Source organism: Sciurus vulgaris (genome assembly GCF_902686455.1).
Source record: "Sciurus vulgaris genome assembly, chromosome: 1".
Taxonomy (NCBI): Eukaryota; Metazoa; Chordata; class Mammalia; order Rodentia; family Sciuridae; genus Sciurus; species Sciurus vulgaris.
Genome location: NC_136461.1, coordinates 73,434,692 through 73,457,405, shown reverse-complemented (window position 1 = coordinate 73,457,405; position 22,714 = coordinate 73,434,692). Strand labels below are relative to the sequence as shown.

The 22,714-nt window shown below is 32.1% G+C and overlaps 1 protein-coding gene across 6 annotated transcripts in view; it reads left to right on the top strand.

Annotated features, from left to right (window-relative positions):
- COL24A1 (collagen type XXIV alpha 1 chain) overlaps positions 1 to 22,714 on the top strand; it is a 375,093-nt gene that overhangs the window by 89,776 nt on the left and 262,603 nt on the right. For all 6 annotated transcript variants that reach the window (XM_079139420.1, XM_079139419.1, XM_079139418.1 and 3 more), the window contains 5 exons: positions 2,048 to 2,092; positions 6,414 to 6,467; positions 7,640 to 7,684; positions 13,753 to 13,806; positions 15,477 to 15,521. In XM_079139420.1, coding sequence (XP_078995546.1) covers positions 2,048 to 2,092; positions 6,414 to 6,467; positions 7,640 to 7,684; positions 13,753 to 13,806; positions 15,477 to 15,521 — 243 coding nt within the window. The remainder of the gene's footprint in view (positions 1 to 2,047; positions 2,093 to 6,413; positions 6,468 to 7,639; positions 7,685 to 13,752; positions 13,807 to 15,476; positions 15,522 to 22,714) is intronic.

The following is a 22,714-nucleotide window of genomic DNA, read 5'->3' as shown; positions in this document are numbered from 1 at the left end:
ACAGGTTCCAACTTAATATGAGACTATTAGAAACATATAAAGCAACTATCTAGAAAGGCAGGTTACTCAATTTGTGATAAATCTATCAAAATGATATGATTCTATGAGAGTTTGGTCCAAGCTCAGCTTCTTTGTCTGTAAAAATGGGAACAATACTCATTTTATAAGATTGTTGTAACGATTAACTGAGGTATTTGGAAATGACAAAATGTCTGGCACTTAGTAGCTCAGTGAAGTTCATTTATTAGTTCCTTTCCTTTTTCCTCTTCTTTCTCATGGCTACTGATTTGTTGATCTCTTTCTAATAGCCTAATCACAAAGGAACTGACTCCCAAAGAATATAGTTTTTCCTATTCCCTCTAGTTTTTTCTTCTTCTACTTCCTTTTTACTTACATACAACAAGTATTAAAGCTTTTTTCCCCTCCCAACTCTCTTTATTTTTCTTACTCTTTTTCTTGGGTTTCTGTCATAGTCCACTTTGTTAGCCAAAACAATATCTGAGACTGAGTAATTTATAAGGAAGAGAGGTTTATTTTGGCTTATGATTTTGGATGCTGGAAAGTTCAAGAACATGGTGCTAATGTCTGCTGATGTTTGGTGAGGGCCACATGCTGATTCAACTCATGGTAGAAAGTGGATGAGCAAATGGGCAGGTGAAAGAGGCAAAACACATTGTTAGAAAAAAAAAGTATCTTCTTGCAATGGCTATTCCAGTCCCTTGAGAGTTAGAACTCACTCCTGGGAGAAAGGCATTTACCCCTGTTAAGAATCAAATCATGTCTTAAAGTCCCCATCAACTCTCAGCATTGTTACATTGGGAATCAATTTTCAACATCAGTTTTGACAAGGACAAACCACATCGAAACCCTAGTAGTTCCCAAGAGACCTCCCTACTTAAATATTTTACTGTAATCTTCTGAAATCATTCCCTTATTTTTCAAATAAGCTTGTTTATTCATTTACCCATGGGCTAATCAAAGCCTCTTTTCTTTCTCTAACCCATTAATCCAAACTCATCTTTTCTGACAAAACATCAGTGATTAATTCTAAATAATTCTTTCACTTCATTTAACTATATATTCTGCAACCCCCAAAACTTTTCTTGTGTATAGAATGCTAATGGACATTTTTGACATTTGTAAACCATGATTTATTTCAGACTTTTGAGGTACATCTTTTTAAAAATTCTATGAAATTCTTAAAAAAAATTTTTTTATTGTACTCATGTGTAGTCTTTTGGTGTATATAAGTTTAGTTTGTTCATTTTTTATTGGTGCATCTATGAGACTCTTTAGAAAAGGAGCTTCTTTCTCTTTTATGTGAGTCAAAATCTGAGAGACAGTAGGTAAATTCTCTGATTATTGATTAAAACCATAAAACCATATAAATAAGTACTGAATTTGTCTTTTTTTTCCTTCTTGCCATCTTTTCCATTTTCTTCCTCTTTCTGAGGAAGAAGGATATTATCTGTTTGATTTTGCTTCTATTACTTGGAAAACATTTTTGTTGCTGATATTTTTAGATGGCTTTATAGGTTTTTGATAAACCTGTAAGTAGCCACTTTCATTTGTGTTAGCTCATTCATGAAGTGCTATGATAATGATTTAATGGATTAAAGAAACTGCCTGGATATGATCCAGTTTTTCAATAATTACAAACAAATTACATCTGAGGCCTTTCTATCTCAGCATTATTGAACAAAAAGCCTCAGAAAACTTAGCAATTCCATTGCCAGGTATAAGTCTTTTCTAAAAGATACCATGCTTTATTCTCTATTAAATTCTAAGCTGCCATTTTAGTTGGTAATAAAAAATCATTCAAGTAACACTCAGAATTAATTAACAATTGAAATAAGCATTAATTTACTATCTAATAAAATAAGTTCTTATTAAATAAAAAGTTAAATTTAATAAGAAATAGAATTAAATTTGTATCAATGAGGGAATTGAAAAGTTGCAGTAAAGAGAAGCATAGAACTTATGTGTAGTCATCTGGCATATATACATTTACTTTGTTCATAGTATGTCTTCACCTTTTTTCTTGTAGGGTCTTAAAGGATACCCAGGACTCCCAGGACTCCGTGGTGAACAAGTAAGTTTCTCCTTTATAAGGCTTATATCTTCTCCAGTAAAAGATACATTTTAAGGGACTCTACTGAGAGATAATTTCTCTCTACCTTTTCATTTTTATTCTCAGTGATTTGGCTCTATTTAGTATAAGACAACCTTTTAACTGATTAGTTGTAGATTTTTTTCCAAAAACATTTAATATTTCACTATTACTCATTTTCACTATTTACCTATTATGTTTCAGAACAATAGTTCTTAAATTTATGTGGTTCACAGATCTCTTTGAGAATCTTATAAATGGCCCAAACCCTTTCCAGGATATATACATATCCCTGATTTTTTGTACAATTTCAGGGCCTTATCTGTTCACTAAAGCCTAATTCATAACTGTTAATTCCCTGAACCCTGCATAAGAAAATGCAAATAAATTTTAATAACCATTCAAATTAGAATGGTACCTATTTTGTCCATAATATACATGCACACTGTTTAAAAGCCAAAATAATTTTGTAACTGTACAATTTTTGATTGTGTTTTTCCTTCTCTCTCCCACCAGAAAATAATATACCATCATGTCATAGAATAAAACAGAGTTCTATCTCTTGTTTTCAGTATAGAGTATACTAAGCTGTATGATTAAAAGAATGAGAAAGGTAGAATGTAGAAACTAATTAAGGTGATGGATAGAATTTAAAGATTCAGCAAAGAGCCTCAGGAACCCCTAAAGGGAAGTTCAGGAAGAAAAGTGATGGTTATTCCTTGAGGGAAAGATCCAAATTAAGAAACAAAGCCAAGTTTCTCATTCATTCATGTTAAGTGGAACAGTACACTGTCCAGTCCTTGAAACACAATTTTTCAAGATTACTTGACATGGCAATTACTAGACGTGGCAAGCAAACCAATATATGTATCTGCTACAGGTGCCATCTCAATTTCCTAAAGATCAAACAAGTGCTGAAAAGCATTTAAACATTAATGCAGAAAAAATATGAGAAGGGTGGTACGAATTAGTCCCTGGGGAGAAAAAGAAAATCCCTAGAATACTGTTTTGGCAGAAATGTGTGAATTCCAATGAAGGAAACCTGATATTTCATAAATCAGTGAAAAATTGACCATGTATCAATATTGACCTGTTCTCTCACAATTGCTCCAGGACCTAATTCTGTTCATATATATGTCATTACTCTCATAGTAGGATACTTTTTAGAAGAGTCTGAAATACATTTTAAACGTTATAAAATATATTTTGGAATCAGTTCTTGCTTTCTATTTTTTCTGAAAAAGAAGAGTCAAAATTCAAGTAACTTTGAGGAACAACTGAAATAATTTTGTATTTTAACCATGAAAATACCATGGACTATAAAAGAAGCATAACTGATTTGCTAGAAGATATTCATTTCTGGAAAATTTGTAAATAAATTGGTCAGCAAACATTTGGTATATCATTTTTGTGAGTTCTAGTAATAAGAGCTGTTGAGCCCCTGTTATTTGCTAGATGGTACTACCACAAATGACAACTTATAGTAGTATAATTATTTATTCAATATTTTACATGTTAACTAATTTAATATGCAGCAACACTGAAGAGTTATTGCAGTTACCTCCACTTTTAAAGGTATTCCTATAATTGTTCCATTTTTTCTACATAATAATTTTATGATATAGTTGTTATTCTATTTTATTAATGAGAAAATCGAGATACAAAGCAGTGCTGGAATTCTGAATGAAAGCTGACCAACTGAACATAGGTATTCTAATAGTAGGTTTCCTAATTTCCTAATCCTGTTTCTCAAGGGACTAGTAATACTACTGTATTTCTGTTCTTCCATCCAATCTACAGATATGAAAAATACTATTTGTAAAAAATCTCTTTTTAAGTGCAGAGTGAACTGAGTCACAGTAAATTTTTGAGTTTCTATGGTTGTTGTAGTGATTTTAGGGTGTGGTTAGCTTGGAATATGTTTATGCCCTATAAAGACTGCTGAAAGCTTCCTTGTTTTCTCTTTAATGCTGTTCTAGTATAGCAGAACATAGGCATGAAGTGGAATTCTTTTGTGTTTTTTCCTCTGTGCAGCTGGAATGTGTTAGAGCCTACATGTGAAAATCCATTCCAAATCAGTTTTCATTTATGTCTCATTACCAGTTTGCCTTTTATTGAAGTTAGTTAACCTAATTTGGCTAGGAAAGGAATGGAAAAGGGCTGGTGATTGGCCTTAGCCAGATCAATAGCAATCTACAGAATAAAGGCAGCCTTTTAAATTTGTTCCACTACTTTCTATTTGCATACCCCAATATAAGGTTTTGTGACTGTCTAGATATAGGCCTGTATATTTTGTAATTGGATGGAACATAAAGGAAGTCAGTTATAAAGATGGTGGAACAAATCTCTCATAATTAAGAGGTTTTACTTAGAGTGTTATTAGAAATTATTTGCATTTCACACTCAAAGAAGGGAGGCAGCCTTGCACAGTAGTCTCTGGAATCAGAATTACTGATTTAGATTCTCACTTCCCACTGACTAGCTGAGTGTCTTTCCACTGATGACTTTGACACTTCATGTCTCATGTTTTCTCATCTTTATTATATGAATTATAATATCAAACTTGCAGGGTTTTTGAACAAATGATCATATGTTATAAAATACAAATTTATTTATTCTGTAATCCCCAGAAAGTGTTTATTAATAGTCCATGAAAGTGGCTATTGTCATAAATTCTCAGTATCTTAGTTTCATTAGATGTGGAATAGAGAAAATAGTATCTATCTCATAGATGTAAAGCAGGTGCAAAGTGTTTGGCACATAAAAAGTACCTAGTAAATTGTAATTGTTTGGTCAAGGGAAGGATGGGGACATGAGGAAGAGAAATGAGAAAACAAAATTGAAAGAAGTATTCTGAGAAAAATAGAGAAAAAAATACTTGAAACTATGATCCCCTTCTTGCTTTTCCTTGTTTTATTCTTTCTCTAGATTTTCTAAATTTTTAGGAGTTTTAGTGTTTCAGTGCATAAACTGAAGGTAGCCCTTCTGTCTACCTCAGAACTGGAGGACAAAGTGCTAGTATCTTTCATAAACAATGAATTTTACAACATAAATAAAGAATCTAGAAAACTTAACCATTGTTGTCATCATTTAAAGTTAAACAAAGGCAACTGAACACACGTTCTTCTGGCATTTCCTTACTTCAAGAATTATTTGATAGACCTAAACTGTGAATAGACTGATGAATGAACGAATGATCTATCAATAAAAGAAAATGCAAAGAACAAAAGAGGAATTTTGCCTCACTTTTCCACCCAGTTCTGCACCAGATTTCCTTTCTTATGCTTTGGAGTCTCTATCAGCTTTCCTTGAGCAAATCTTATTTTAAATTAAGAATACAAAGTTGTGAATGCCAAATGAATTTGCTATGTATCTAAATAATTTGGGGTTGCTAAAATAAAATGCCATATACTGGGTGCCTTAAAAACAACAGAGATTTGGTCACAGTTCTGAAGTCTGAATGTCTGACATCAGCATGTCTGCACGGTCAGGTTTAGGAAAGGGCCCTCTTCTAGGTTACTGACTACGAACTTTCTGTATCCTTACATGTTAGAAAAGATAACTAACTGACTGGTCTTTTATAAGAGCATGAATCCTATTCATGAAGGCTCTACCCACATGACCTAATTACCTCCCCAAAGTCCCACCTCCTAATACCAGTAGTCAGGATCATTAGGATTAGGATTTTAACATGTGAATTTGGGGGCCACCCAAACATTCAATCCATGGCACCATTCAAGTTTACTCTGTGTATTTCAGATAGACCCAGGTCACAATAAATGTATTTATTACTTAACATCTATTTACTTAGTCAGACTTGCTGTTAAGATCATGTTTATCTTAGGAAAGAAGAAGGGATTGGCTTTGAAGTTCACTGCCCCTTAGTCTTCTGGGGCTCATGTTCAGACTATTAAGGAGTGTTGCAGTATGATGGAAACAAGAAGGAATCCAATCCAAAAAGATACTGATTATTGAGAAACACACCAGCTCCTTCTCTCAAATAAATGTCATCTTTATGTAACACTAGATTTCTTCCATTCTAGGGTTATCGTTATTAATAATGATTAATAACAATAGTGTCTCATTCAGGACCCTAAACTAATAGTTGCTTATTTTTATTTAGCAATTTTGGTTCATTTTCTTTCAAACAGTGATTTCAGTCAGATAAGTAATGTTCAAGACTCAAGAGTTTAATGTGGAAAAATTCTTTCCAAACTTAGTTTTTATAAATGCACCAAATTTGTTTCCTTTGGGTTCCATTGATTTGGTTATATTGTTTTATTTATTTTATTTCTCATTTCAGGGAATTCCAGGAGCCGCTGGTAATATTGGTTCACCTGGTTACCCTGGCAGGCAGGTGCAGTAACTGTATTTACATTTCTCCTTTTATGTTCCTCTTTGTGAATACATTGTATGTTCTGATTTTGAGAGTTAATGTTCAAATGACAATCGGTTTACTTTTATTAAATAATTAACTACTCAGAGAAATAATTTCAAAATCAAAGTTGTAAAAATTTTATAAAGGTTTTACATAGAAAGTTTTGTTTGAAATGGGAGTGGACTTTTTAAGCATGTTTTGATATGATTGTGCAGTGGAACCTTCAAAATTAAAATGCCCATGAGTCTAATAAGATCTTAAAACAGCCACATGCTGATTTTATAACACTACCAGTGACCAAAATGAAGTAAAATCAAGAATTAAGGCTCTCCATTATAAGCATTTTTTAATAACACGGTTATGAAAACATGGGAAATAGCAGTACTACATATGCCACTATCAAATACTTTTATCTAAATTGAATTCAGTTCTTTGTGTACTGCTTTGAAAACTCATTTAGTCATTTCATATGTATTTTCCTCTAATTTCATAACTTTCCCTAACTTCTTATTGTAGTCTAATAAAAGAGCAAGTTTTCCTTCCTAGGTTTTCAAGAACTGGTTATTTCTAAAATAAACTAATTAAATGTAGAAAATTACATTTATATCTTTTTTTATCCTCAGGAATGAAGGACATAATAAATTCAAAAACCAATCTATTTGAATAAGTTCCATTTTTATGCCTTCAAAAATAACTGGAGACATTATATATGATGTTATGATCAAGTGATGATATCTGTTGTCTGAAAAATATTAATATGAATACTTCAGCATATGGACATTGATTTAAAGTTTAAGTGTATTTATCTTTTAAAAATGTTTGGGGATATCTTTTAGAATAAGTTAACTAGGAGTGTTTTAAAACAATACAGAAATGAGAAATACTAAAGTGCAAAAATTTTTACCTGACAATATGTACTAGTGTATTATATTTAGAAAACTAAAATATACTTGTGTATAGATTATATTCAAAGACTTCTGGTACTGCCATTCTAAAATTCCTTGCCCAATTATGATCTTCATTAGAGTTTTCTGAATAGAGAGTCTGAATTTTATAATTTTTAAATGATAGCTCTTTATATTTTTATTAATCTTTTTGTTAACTCTTTAAAAGTATTGTAGTATGATGACACTGTCTTTTGTTTATGCTAGGGTTTAGCTGGACCAGAAGGTAATCCAGGTCCTAAAGGAGTACGAGTAAGTAAGCATTTTCATCATTTTGTTAAGTGTGTTTGAGAAAAAGTAGAATGAAATACACCAAGTATTTATCATTTTTACACATTTTTAGGAGCTTTGAATTTAATGCAAACTTAGTCTGAAAAGAATATGTTTACTGCTTTCACTTTTATGCCACAGAAAAATCTCATAGTAATAGGTTTCACATTGTTATTTTCCATTAATTTCCAGTTCTTAGCCTAATGTCTCACATGTTAGAATGTGCTTTATAATCATTTATACTATTGTTTATATATGAACATACACAAAACTAAAAAAATCATCATTAACAAAAGTGAAAGGTGAAGAGATTCTTAGTAGTTCAAGGCTAAAGTAAGTTTATAATGCAAAAACTGTCAGGAGTAAGGAAATATCTATATAGAAGGAAATAAGCTTATTATATCCTGAACATCCCATTCCACTTCCAAACCATTAAATCAAAGACTAGCCACTTTTAATCATTAAGGGAGTAAAAAAATATGTTGCTATGATATATGCAGTGTGCTGCAATTTAAAATCAAAGATCTTTAAAATCAAAGATTTTAGATCTATGAAAAATTTAAAAATAAGTAAAATTTTTGTTTTTAAAAATTATTTTAATAGCCAGATATTTTCCTTTTATTATCAATACTTCCTTTTAGAAATAAGCATGAAGCTTTTAAATAATGATGCTTTGCATCTTTAAAAATATTAAACTTCTTCAAATACTTTTATATATATTTTTGTCTTTATTTTGCCATTAGCCCTGTGAAGTAGAACAAAACTATCATCCCTATCTCATAAAGAGAAAAATAGCATGCTAAGGAGCTTGACTTTGGCAGTTATTGCTTACTAGAACTAGAGCTAGTAAGCAACAACTTTATCTCTACCTTTATCTCTGCTGTTTCCACTATACCATTTCTTTTATTCTTGCAGTATATAAAAATATAATGGGGAAGTCATGTATTTTTTAGTAAAAATTATACTGAAATCACACGTCTACTAGGATTTGGAAGCAAGAAGAAATGAGTGGTCGGGAACGTGCATTCTGGAGTTAGGTCACATGGTTTTATTGATAATCCTTCTTCTACTACTTTTGTGTCTTTAGATGTCATTCAACCCTTCTGTGCTTCATTTTTCTTAGGAATTGGTGATAATGGAACTTACCTTTCAAGTAGTTGTTAAGAATTAAATAAGATTAGCATTCTTAAATAATGCCCAATGCCTAGCACATGGCATGTACTTCCTATGTAAATTCTATAACTGGATTCTTTTATTTGTAGTTGAAAGTTTCTTTTGTGTGTGAGCTAATAACCCCCAAAGTGAACAAGATATATTTAACACTGTACACCTTAATCTTACTGCATTTTCTCATCTTGCTTCAGTGATTCATATAACTGTATAAGTTCTTCTTTATACCATTTTTATACTGCATTGTACATTCTTTTGTTATTACTTTTTTCCAATTTGTATTGAATATTCTTGTTTAGGCCGTAATAATTTAAATCACACTTTTAGGTTTTGACAGTCAGCTTCATAGAAATATTCTTTTAAAACCACATATCTAATCTTTTTTCTTATTGATTTAAGTATGTAATCAGTCATTTTAGGAAACTATAGCAAAATAATGGCTAAATATAATTTATATAGAAATTCATACATTATGAAGAAATTTCCACAATTTATATTTTATTTTATCTTGAAAATTTTTTCTTCAAGAATGTAGACGAAATCTGGAGGGCATTTCACATTTATTAAGGGTCTCAAGTGTAGACTTTTGATGTAAACTTCAAATCTGGTTAAAAAGTCAAAAATCATAGTAACATACTCACAGGATTATAACTTTTTTCTTTTAATTTGTTTCCTGTTGCTGGGCAGTACTACATGTTATTCATTGTGAATGAACATTTTTGTTAATTATGTAATATACTATCTTTTGACTGGCACAGTTATATGACTGTATTGTTGTTATGAAGAGAATTACTACATTAAATGTAAACATTTAAAACAGACCATAACATTTTATTTTTAGTTTTTTGTTTTTTATTTTATTGTTTTGGTGCTGGGGATTGAATCCAGGGTCTTATGCTTGTGAGGCAAGCACTCTACCAACTGATCTGTATCCCAAGCCCGACCATAACATTTTAAATCCTCCCTTGGCATTTCTTGGGGTAATAATATGAAAAGTACCTCAAAAAGTAGACGTATGTAAGACAGTGATTCTGCTAGTGACACAAAATTGTCACTCGATCTACAGGCTTTAACCCCAAATAAAAAAATATGTATTGTTATTCTTTTAGCTTTCTGTTATTATAATAAAACACCTGAGATAATCAACTTACAAAGAGAAAAAAGGTTTATTTTGGCTCACAGTCGTGGATGTTTTAGTCCATGATCAGTTGGCCCCATCACTTTGGCCTGTGGTGAGGTGAGTCTGTATGTCATGGCATTATGTAATGGGACAGGGTCCTACAATCCCCATGCCTCCCAGTGACTTGAGGTTCTCTCACTAGGCTCTACCTTTGAAAAGTTCCACCACCTCCTCATAACACCATCCAAGGACCAAGTCTTAACACATGAACTTTTGAGGACATTTAAGATTCAAACTGTAGCAGTTTTTTTTTAATTAAAAAAAAAAGATTTTTAAAAAACATAAGTGAAAAAAAAATATGTTACTTGTTGCTTTACACCTCTAGTTTAGTGGTGGTATTTTGATAATAACCACAACTTTGAGTGATTTCTTTGGTGGGTACAGCCAACATTTTACTTGTTAGAATCAGATAAGCATAATGATTATCAAGAAACCTTTATGAAACACCTAAGAAATTACTCATAGCATTGTCCCCTTTAAAATGTTTAATTATTAAATTTTATATTTATACCCTGCATAGGGTATGTTGAACAGAAGTCTGACTTTTCAACTCTGTGTTCTCAGTTCATTATTTAAAAGTTCACTGATAAGTATACATCCATTAGGGTGTCTGTTTCTTTTATTTATAACCAAAACAAACGTACATTAAAATTAAAGTTATCTGTTTACACTCGAAGTCAACTGTAACTGATAATTCTGAAAGTGAACAGATTTCGTCATGATAATCCCAAGTGCTTTCCTGTTCATTTTAAAAGAAACATTCCCCATTCTCCAGCTGCTTGACTGTCAAGTAAGCAAATTATAGATGTTTTATTTTGTTAAAGTTAAATAGAAAGAACTAATTTTTCCTACTATTTTTCTCTCCTTCATACAATCTCTGGCACATAAGAGAATCTTATGTGTGTTTTCCCTTATTTAAAAAAAAAATGTTCCTCTTGCTTTGACAACACACATTAACTTTCTCTCTCAGGAACTGAATCCCTGGTAAAATTCTTATTCCAGGCTACTTAGAAATGATTCCTAAGATATTTACCTTTTTTTAGTTTTTTAAATTATGGTAAAATAAACACAACATAAAGTTTACCATTTTAACCATTTTTAAGTGGACAATGACATGAAATACACTCACATTGTTGGTTAGCCATCACCACCATCCATCTCAGAACCGTTGTACTTCTCAAATTGAAATTCTGAACCCATTAAAAATACCTACCTTCACGCCATGTACAAACAGAGAAACAACATGTATCCCATTTGTTTACAATAAAAAAAAAAAACCTACCCCCACCCCAACTCAAACCCCTGGCATTGTTTGTTGTCCCTATAAATTTGACTACTTCAGGTCCCTGATATAAGCAGAATCATATAATAGCTGTCCTTTTGACTGGCTTGTTTCATTTAGCATAATGGTCATTAAGGTTCATCTACCTTGTGGCATGTGTCAGAATTGCTTCCTTTTTGAGACTGAAACACAGTGTTCCATTGTATGTGTGTATCACATTTTGTTTATCTGTTCATTTGTTGATGAACATTTGGGTAGCTTCCACCTTTTGACTATTGTGAATAATGCTGACTGTGTGAATAATGCTGTGAATATTATAACTGTTGTGAATAATACTGTGAGTATTGTAACTGTTGTGAATAATGTATGAGTGTACAAATGACATTTACTTATTTAATGCTTGAATTCTTTAGTGTTTATCATTGTGGAATATTTACTCTGAAGTCACCCATTCTCTAGTTCAGAATAAGTAGGCTTTATTTAGAACCTAGCCAAAATGGCCTCCTGTGTCTACTTCAAGTTCTTTTGTACCTTGTCTTTCCTCTGTATCCTATAACCATTCTTCTCCCGTCTGCATTTCATCCTCTCTCTAATCAGCAATAATTATTCTCTTTGTTTTCTCCTCAGAGTTCTAATCTACCTTTCTAGGCTTCAGATATATGTGTTCTTCAAATCTTTTCTATCTCTATGGACTCTTTCTAACTCTTTCTATGAGTTGTATGTCTCTAATTTTTTGTTAAGATAATTACACTTGAATGTTCCAGTATAACCACAAACCCAAAATGAGTAACAAAGCTCATCTTTTTTTTACCAAACCAGCTTTCCTATTTGCTTTTTGTATTTCTTTAGTGCTTACCATTTGTGGGTTAATCTAGCCATAAACCTTAAAGTCATCTTTGCCTTGATCCTTAACGTCAGATAACACCTGTTGACCACTGAAATCCAAGTGACTTTTAAAAATTGCAATTTGGTTATATAAAAACTATACCTTTTTTTAATTTACTCACATTATAAATTTCAAACACTCTGTCATGTACAAAAGACCTTTCCTGATGGGACCATGATTACCTTTTCCGATCTAACCTTTTGCCCACCAGCCACATAGAACTAACTAGTTGCAAGTTGTATACATGCTGTGTCATTTCATTCCGGTCTATTGATTGTTAGCATATTATGTTAGCCATTCCTTTCCATTTCTTCAAGACTCTGCGTATATGTTGCCTCCTTAGTAAAGCAACCTTAATTTTCTCTTTGGACATAGTTGGTCATTCTGCTTCCATAGTTTTCATTGTGTCTTGTACTTATCATATCACCTGTTACATAATCATGTAACAATTATCATGACAATATAATTATTTATTTGTATGATCCCCTTTTCTATTGAGTTGTACTTTTTGAAGGCAGTGATGCTCATTGAATCTAGACACTTTATTCTTCAAACATAGCTCATTGAAAGAGCAAGAGCATTCTAACAATCTTTCCTACATTCAGTGTTTCCTGTCCTGGATACATTCTGTGTTAATGAACAGATTAAAATTTTAGAAATACTTTTTGACATTAGAGCACTAATCTCAGAAAGTCACTAGCTTTCATTTGTCTAAAATATAAGGTCTGAAATTTTTAGCTTGAAATTTAAGACTCTTCTGTCCCCAAACTACCTATAGCATACATTATAAAATTGATGAAATAGATTATCTGCTACAGGAATAATATAACTAAGGTATGTTAAGATATAGTACCTTGTGTTGTTATTTATATGTATCTTGTATTCCTTAAACCATATTAAAAACTTCATGAGGTCAGGATGGATCTTTGGTCTTCTTTGAAGCATTATACACAAAAATTGCAATCAATTACCATTTACAAACACTCTGTGTTTGTTACCATTAGCAAAGACCCTCTGCTATGTCTCTGCTCACTCTAATTGCTGTTTCTTGGAGCAATCTTCTGCTGTCACCATCCTGTATTTATTAAGATTTTACGTACTTTCTAGACCTATCTGAAGTACCTGCCTCCTTTGAATCCTTCCTTGATTGCCTTACCTCCTATCTTATTGTCATAGATCTCCTCTTCCTCTTTACTTACAGTCTTTTGATCCCTACCTTCTGCCTTACATTTTAGTTAACTATGTACATGTATTTTCTGCCTACCATAAAATTCAATGGAGGACAGACTTTGGTCTTTTTATTTTTATTAACTTCTATATCTTCAGTTTCCTACATTTTTTTTAATGAAAAGATTGACCTGTAACTTCTGGAAGACAAGCAATTAAGTGAGGGAAAAATATTCATACTTTCATATTTTTAAATCTTACACTTTTATACTACTATAAATAAAGTTGAAAGTACTTCTGTTTAGATATATTTATGGAGTAAATATAGAAATGAAATAATACAAAGATTATTTTCATGTTTTAAGGGTTTCATTGGCTCTCCTGGAGAAGTAGGACTAGTGGGACCTGAAGGAGAAAGGGTAAGTTTCCTGTAAATTTTACTTCTAATGTTATCTACTAATGATAATGTACAATGGAGATTATAAACTCAGATATCAGGGAGGTAATCTTACTGAGAGAGCATTCAGATTTAAGAAAAATCAACATCAGCTGCAAGAAATATAATTACATTTTCTTAAATCTTACTGAGTTTTATAAGGAAGTCACAAGATATGAACATATATAGATATTTTAAATCTAATTTTTTAAAAATACATGTTAAAATATATAAATATGAAAATTTTATAATTTGTTAGTCTTTAATTTGAATATAAATTCTTAACAGGCATATTTTGTAGTATAATGTGTAGTACAGAATTAAGCATTAGGAGATATATTTGTGTTAAATTTAATCATTGAACATTGTTGCTTATAAATGTAGGTACTCATGAGTAAAGATAGAATCTTTATAAACTCATTTGTTATATTTAAAACAATCAAGATACTGAGTTCTGACACTGCAACTTCACCATATCTAATTTTCAGGGTTCTATTTAGTCCAATTATTTCTATTTGCATTCTTTCATTTTTACTCAGCAAGGATTGAAAAAATAAAATTAAATGATACTAGCATATTGTTACAAATTTTAAATTACAGAATCATATTCAGAATTTAGCCTTTAACTCATATTCTGGTTCCAAAACCTGACTGCTTAAGGGGTATACTCTACTGCCTCTCACATGACAAGAAATCCAGAGGTTAGGTGGGATCGAGGTACAAGATGATCTTGAACACAGTGATGCCACCCTTCTCTGTCCTGCCTTTCTCGGTGTTGGCATTATCCTAAGACCAGTTTCCCAAATAATTGCAGGATTGTCATTGTAAGGGTTAAATTACCTTTGTTTATATCTAACTGAGGAGAAGGAAACAGAGGAGGACATCTTGTTTGGATAGGAAAATAAGATCTTCCTGTTTGGTTGTACCATTATTGGTGGTGTGCGTACTTCTGAATAAATAACTATCATCAGGGTACGTCAGGATCTCATTTGGAGATACAGATGGTGTGATTCCTAAATCCAATCAGGTGTCTATTTTGAAGGACAGGGGCTGCTTCAGTTAAGTGAATATATTGAAGCTTTTCACACTAGTTTACTTGACAATTTGTTTCTATCTTTGACATACTTCGTTAATTGATATTTGATAAAAAAAAAAAAAAAACTTGTAGTATTTAATTCATTCAGAAAATATAAATTTGTTGCTCCCTGTTGGGCAACAAGGTCCGATGTACCTCCTCAGGGCCCGCCTGAGGAGAATATGGGGCCGAGCAGGATGATGAGTGTCGGTGGCAAAGGAAACACACCAGAGCCAGGAGGTCTGCCAGCACATGAGGCACAGCAGGAATCTCATTTATTGAGGAAATCACCCAGCTTTTATGTAGGGTGGGGGCTAGGCGGGAACCAATCAGCTTAAAGGTCAGCTAGGCACCGGGGTTCACGCAGGTGAGAGTCCCATAGGACTACATGGCAAGCACCAGCTGATCACGTTGTGGGAACTGTTGTTAACCAATCCCTGATGGTGGTCCAATTTATCGTCATTAACTATTGAAACTGCCTTTGAGGCCTTGCTCACTCGCCAGGGAGTAAGGAATCAGCCTGAGTTAGTTAACGTGTCATTAGTCCCAACATAAATTTTGACTTTTCTATATTCTAGGGCATTCCTGGGATCCGTGGAAAGAAGGGTGTTAAAGGAAGACAGGTAACTTGATTCTTCTTTCTTGAGGTTCATTATAGAGCAATATAATCTGATTTTGTGTTTATGTTCTCATTAAAATATGGATATATTTTTGCTTTTGTTGTTGTCATGCATAGTCCATCTCACTCAACAAAGTTTAATTTTTTGCTACTTTGTGTATCACAGGATACTTAAGAATGTAAAGGAAAATTTACAGTTAAAAATAACTCTAAATTTAATACTTCTAACCCATTTACTATATTAGTGGAGGAACCCCTTGTTGCCTTTGAGGGAGCTAAAATGTCACAGAAAATATGTGAGCAGCTTGGAACACCAATGGTAGCACTATTCACCCTACTCCTACACTAAGAGATGTCTTAGAAGCTTAAGCTCAGTTCTAGAGGTTTCTAAAATGCCTGCCTTTGCTGTTAATTTAGAGGCTGGTTTACTACAGCTTCTTATATTTCCAGATTTTTTTTTAAATTAAAAGAAAGTGAATTTACTGGATAATATAATACTTTAAGAGATGGGAGGAAATTTTGACATCATGGAATACCTTGCTATTTAACAGATGAAAAGACTGGTCCAGACAAGTATCCTCAGGTTGTTCTGGCTAAGTTACTATAGATAATTATCCACCTGCTTTCCACTTGTCCTGTTTTTATTGCTACTTGAAAGCATTTCCTAGGGTGAGGTGTCAAAGGCTGCACTGTGTTTTATAGTTATGAGGATAAAAATCAAGTTTTCATAACCATGTTTCTAGAATACACCTGAATAAAATCTTGATTATAAAAAAATGAATACAAGTGTTTTTCAAATATATTTTTAAGGATCCTAATCTATTACAAATGTACATTTTAAAGCAATGAAACATTGCAGATTTTACCATGTAAAGAAATGTACAAATAAAGGGCCCAGTAATAATTTCATTCACTATTTTTCCAGTTTTCTTAAATTGTTTATTAATTCAATAGAATCCTGTTGGATAATTTTATAATTCCCTATTATAATTTGGATCTGGAATGTCTTCCAAAGGCTCATGTTTTGAAGACGTGGTCTTCAGCAATGTTCAGAGGTGGGGCTTTTGGAAGTGATTACATCATAAAGGCTATGATCTCATCAATGGGTTAATTCATTTGTGGATTCATAATTGAATAGAGTTTTGGGTGTTCGTGGAAATTGAAAGAGGGGGGACTTAATTAGAGGAAGTAGGTTAGGGGGTATGCCCTTGAAGGTATATCTTATTTCTGGCCTCTTCCTTTCTCTCTGTCATTCTCTTTCCTCTTTCTGGCTGTCATGAGGTGAGCAGATCTGCTCTACCATGTCCTCTCTACTAAAATGCTCTGCCTCACCACAGGCCCATAGCAATGGAGAGTAGTTTATCATGGATTGAAACCATGAGCCAAAATAAAATCTTTTTTCCCTTTTGTTGTTTTTCTCGGTTATTTTGCCACAGTAAGAAACAGATGTGAAAAAATGGCAGCTATATATTATCTATGTATAATTATCTATAATATTAAAATCATCTTACATGTTATCCTTTGAGCTTTGCACTATTCCTTGAAGATAGATTACGTGGGAAAATGAGGTTTAGAGATGTTAAAAGACTTTTTCAGAATCACATAGTTAAAAATGATAAAATAAAGAATTGATCAAAGGTCCTCTGTTAATCCAGAATTCTTTTCTTAACTGCTTAGATATTTTTGCTCTCTGTTCTCTACTCATAGTACTTAGAAGAGACATGAATTATTTTTTCATGGTATTTGGACAGATTGTGATAAAACTATTTTAAAGTTTCACTTTGCGGATTTTAATGTGTTAAAAGATAAACTATACAAAATAAGTCAAACATTTTTCCTGCTTTTATAATCAACTTAAAAGTTAGTCTTATAACAATTATGACAACAGAAACTATTGTCACCACTACCATCATCACTTTTTTATTCACAAACACTGTACTAAATACTTTATATGCTATCTTATTTAATTACACTCAAATATGTTGGTATGTTCTTTACAATTCAGTATATATGATATCTAAATTTATATTATATATAAATCTCCCTTAACAGTATTACCTCTCTTTTTATTACATATCAAATTACTGATCTAAATAAGAAGATCTGGGCCTTTTCAAATTGACATTAGATCAATCCTACCATTTTTATTCTTTTTCTATCCATTTGGTATCTTCTAATTTTTTCCGTCTTCTTATCAAATCATGCCATTAGTAAAAAACTAAGAAAATAATTTATAATAACATATAAATTATTTCCAGTGCTTAAATGCTATCTTGCTCATTGGTTATTAAAGTCTATAGAATCTTAAGATGAACTAATCTGCTATAAGGGAGTTGTAGACATTTGAGGAAATTGAATATTTTGTCAAAACTCCAATTACATATCACTTAGGTAATCACCAGTTTGATTTATTAATAGATAGGTCTTATGTAGATAATAACTTTATCTTGGCATCAGCAGTATGTAAGTGATTTTTAGTTTCCTATTACATAATGAATTATAAAATCATCCAAGGAAATTTATAGATAACTTTGGGTTTCTTACTTCATAGGGAATTATAAAATTATCCATTAGGACTCTACTGAATTCAAAAAAATAGTTCCAGAAAACTATCATAAAATAGTGAATGAAAATGATTGCTGGTCTTATTCTTTAATAGTATCTTATGTTACAAAATCTCCGGTGCTATAATATATCATATATGGTATATGTATGTGCTTTTTCTTATTTTTACCACAAAATGATTTGGTCATATTTATAAGGAAAATTTAAGTACTTAGAGTAAGATAAAGTTGCAGCCACAAGGCCCCAAGTTAATTATGACAAAAATTTACCTCAGAGAATATTGCAGAATGCTATCCTATGATATGAATAGTCCCCCTTATTTCTTTCTTTTTTTTTTTTTTTGATACTGAGAATTGAACCCAGGGATGCTTTACCCACTGAGCTACATTCTCAACCCTTTTTATTTTACTTATTTTTTATTTTAGTAGTTCTTTTTAGTTACACATAACACTAAAATTCATTTTGATATAATTATAAATCATGGAATGTATCTTATCATAATTATAGATGTACACAATAGTGAGATTCACTCTACTATATTCATAAAAGTACATTGTAAAATTATTTCAAATTCATTCTACTATCTTTTCTTTTCCTATTCTCCCTCCCTTCCTCTCATTTCCCTTTGTCTAATATCTGTTCTTCCCCTCTCCCCACTTATTGTAGGTTAGCATCCATGGTATCAATGAAAACATTCTACCTTTGGCTTTTGGGGTCTGACTTATTTCACATGGCATGATAGTCTCCAGATCCAAACACTTAGTTGCAAAAGTTATGAAGTCATTCTTATTTATGGCTGGATAATACTCCATTTTGTATATATATATAACATTATCTGTTCATCTGTTGATGGGCATCTAGGTTTGTTCCATAACTTAGCTATTGTGAATTGTGCTGCTATAAACATTGATGCAGCTGTGTCACTGTAGTATGCTGATTACAAATCCTTTGGATATATACAAAGGGGTGGGATAGCTGGGTCAAATGGTGGTTCCATTCCTAGTTTTTTGAGGAATCTCCATATTGCTTTCCATAGCAGTTGCATCAATTTCCAGTTCCACCTAAAATGTATGAGTGTACCTTTTTCCTGCATCCTTGCCAATATTTATTTTCATTTGTATTCTTGATAATTGCTATTCTGACTGGAGTGAGATGAAATCTCAGTGTACTTTTAACTTGCATTTCTGTAATCGCTAGAGATGTTGAACATTTGCTCATGTATTTGTTGATGATTTGTATTTATTCTTCAGTAAAGTGCCTGTTCACTTCCTTTGCCCATTTATTCATCGTGTTATTTGTTGTTGTTGTTGTTGTTGTTTTTTGGCATTAAGTTTTTTGAGTTCTTTATACATCCTGGAGATTAACACTGTATCTGAGGTGCAGGTGGCAAAGATTTTCTCCCAATCATCTGTAGGTTCTTTCTTCATGCTCTTGATTGTTTCCTTTGCTGTGAAGAAGCTTTTTAGTTTTATTCCGCCCCATTTGTTTATTCTTGATTTTATTTCTTGTGCTTTAGGAGTCTTATTAAGAAAGTCAGTTCCTGAGCATGTTGGGATTTTGGGCTAATATTTCTTTATAGTATGTGCAGGGTTTCTGGTCTATTTTCTAGGTCTTTGATTCACTTTGATCCACAGCTGAGTTTTGTGTAAGGTGAGAGATATGGGTTCAATTTCATTCTACTACTTATGGATTTCCAGTTTTCCTAGCACCATTTGTTGAAGAGGCTATCTTTACTCCAATGTATGCTTTTGGTGCCTTTGTCTAGTATGGGGTAACAGTATTTTTGTGGATTTATCTCTATGGCTTCTATTCTGTTATATTGGTCTTCTTTCCTGTTTCAGAGCCAATACCATACTGTTTCATTACTATCATTCAGTAGTATAATTTAAGATATGGTATTGTGGTGCCTCCTACTTTGCTTTTCTTGCTAAGGATTGCTTTGGCTATTCTGGGCCACTTATTTTGCCAGATGAATTTCATGACTGCTTTTTCTATTTCTATGAAGAATGCCATTGGAATTTTGATGGGAATTACATTGACTCTGTATAGCACTTTTGGTAGTATGGTCATTTTGACAATATTAATTCTTCCTATCTAAGAACTTGGGGGGGTCTTTCCATCTTCTAAGGTCTTCCTCAATTTCTTTCTTTAGTATTCTGTAATTTTCATTATAAGGGCCTTCACCTCTTTTGTTAGATTGATTCCCAAATATTTTTTGTTTTGAGCCTATAGTGAATGGGATGGTTTTCCTAATTTCTCTTTCAACTGATTCATCATTGGTATATAGGAAGGCAATTGATTTATATCCTGCTACTTTACTGAATTAATTAACATGTTCTAGAAGTTTCTGGTAGAGTTTTTGTGTCATCTAAACATAGGATCATGTTGTCAGCAAGCAGAAATAGTTTGAACTCTTCTTTTCCTATTCATCCCTTTAATTTCTCTCTTTTGCCTAATTGCTCTGACTAGAGTTTCAAGGACTGTGTTGAATAGAAGTGGTTAAAGAGGGCATCCCTGTCTTTGTCCTGTTTTTAGAGGGAATGTTTTCAGTTTTTTTCCATTTAGAATGATGTTAACCTTGGGTTTGTTGTATGTAACTTTTTATAAGGTTGAGGTGCATCCCTTCAATCTCTATTTTTTTCTAGTGTTTAAGACATGAATGATGACTGTATTTTCAAAATTATTTTTCTGCATCTATTGAGATGATCATGTGATTCTTGTCTTTAAGTCTATTTATGTGATGAATTATGTTTATTGATTTCCATATATTGAACCAACCTCACATCTCTGGGATGAAATCTACTTGATCATGGTGCACTGTCTTTTTAATATGTATTTGAATGTGATTTGCCAGTATTTTATTAAGAATTTTTGCATCTTCATCAAGGATATTGGTCTGAAGTTTTCCTTCTTTGATGTGTCTTTTTCTGAGTTTTGTATAAGGGTGATACTAGATTCATAGAATGAGCTTGGAAGGTTTCCCTCCTTTTCTATTTCATGGAATAATTTGAGGAGAATTGGTGTTAGTTCTTTAAAGGTCCAGTGGAACTCAGCTGAGAATCTCTCTGGTTCTGGGTTTTTTTTTTTTTATTCATAGGCTTTTGGTGGCATCTTCAATTTCCTTACATGGAATTGGTCTCTTCAAATTTTCTATATCCTCCTGTTTCAATTTGGATGGGGTATATCTCTCTAGGATCTGGTATTATTTTCAAGATTTTCTAGCATATCGGAGTATAAATTTTTAAAATAATTTGATTATCCTCTATTTCAGCAGTGTCTGTGGTGATATTTCCTTTATAATTACAGATTTTAAAAATTCAAGTTTTTTCTTCCTTTCTTTTGGTTAGCATGGTTAAGGGTTTATCAATTTTGTTAAATCTTTTAAAGAACTAACTTTTTGTTTTGCTGATTTTTTAAAATTTCAATTTTACCTATTTTGGCTCTGATATTAATTATTTACTATCTTCTACTGATTTAGGTTTTGGTTTTTCTTCTTTTTCTAGGGCCTTAAATGTAATGTTAGATTATTTATTTGGTGTCTTTCTATTCTTTTAATGAATGAGCTGAATGCTATGAACTTTCCTCTTTGAACCACCTTCATAGTGTCCCAGAGATTTTGATATGTTGTATATCTCTTCTCATTTGCTTCTAAGTATTTTTTATTTCACCCCAGATAACTTCTACACTTCTGCTACATATTCATCATTCAATAGTGAATCATTTAGTCTCCAAGAGTTAGCATTGTTTCTATTTTTTTCTTCTTATTGGTTTCTAATTTTATTCCTTTATGATCTGATATAATGCATGGTATTATCTGTATTTATTTATTTTTTTGTATTTCCTAGGAGTTGTTTTGTGGTCTAAGATGTACTCTGTTTTAGAAAATATTCTATGTGCTGCTGAGAAGAAATATATTCAGTCATTGATAGAAGAAATGCTGTATGTTTGTTAAATCTAAATTATTAATTGTATTTTTTAGTTCAGTAGCTTTTATATTGTTTTTGTTTGTAAAATCTACCTCGTGATGAGAGAGGCATATTAAAGTAACCTAGTATTATTGTGTTGTGGTTGATTTGATTCTTGATATTGAGAAAGGTTTGTTTGATGTATGTTTCATTATTTTGATATTGACATTTATGATTGATATTTCCTGTTATTGTAGGATTCCATTAAGCAGTATGAAGTGGCCTTTGTCTCTTCTGATTAACTTTGGCTTGTTCAACTTTATCTGATATGAAAATAGAAACCGCTGTTTGTTTATAAGATCCATGAGTGATATGCTTTTTCCTATCCTTTCACCTTCAGGCTGTAGATTTCTTTACATATGAGGTGAAGCTCATGGAGACAGTGTATGGTTGGGTCTTGTTTTTTAATCTAGCCTGCCAGCCTCTGTCTTTTGATTGATGAATTTAGTCTATTAACATTCAGTGTTATTATTAAGAGATGGTATTTATTTCCTATCATTTTGATTTATTTCCTGTGTTTAAGTTTAATTAGATTTCCCTTTACTTGACTATTATTTTAGTGTACTTTATCCCTCTTCTGGTTTTCATTTTTAATCTCCATTTCTTCTTCATGAAATACTGAGTATGTTTTGTAGAATGGGCTTTTTAGTTGTGAATTCTTCTAACT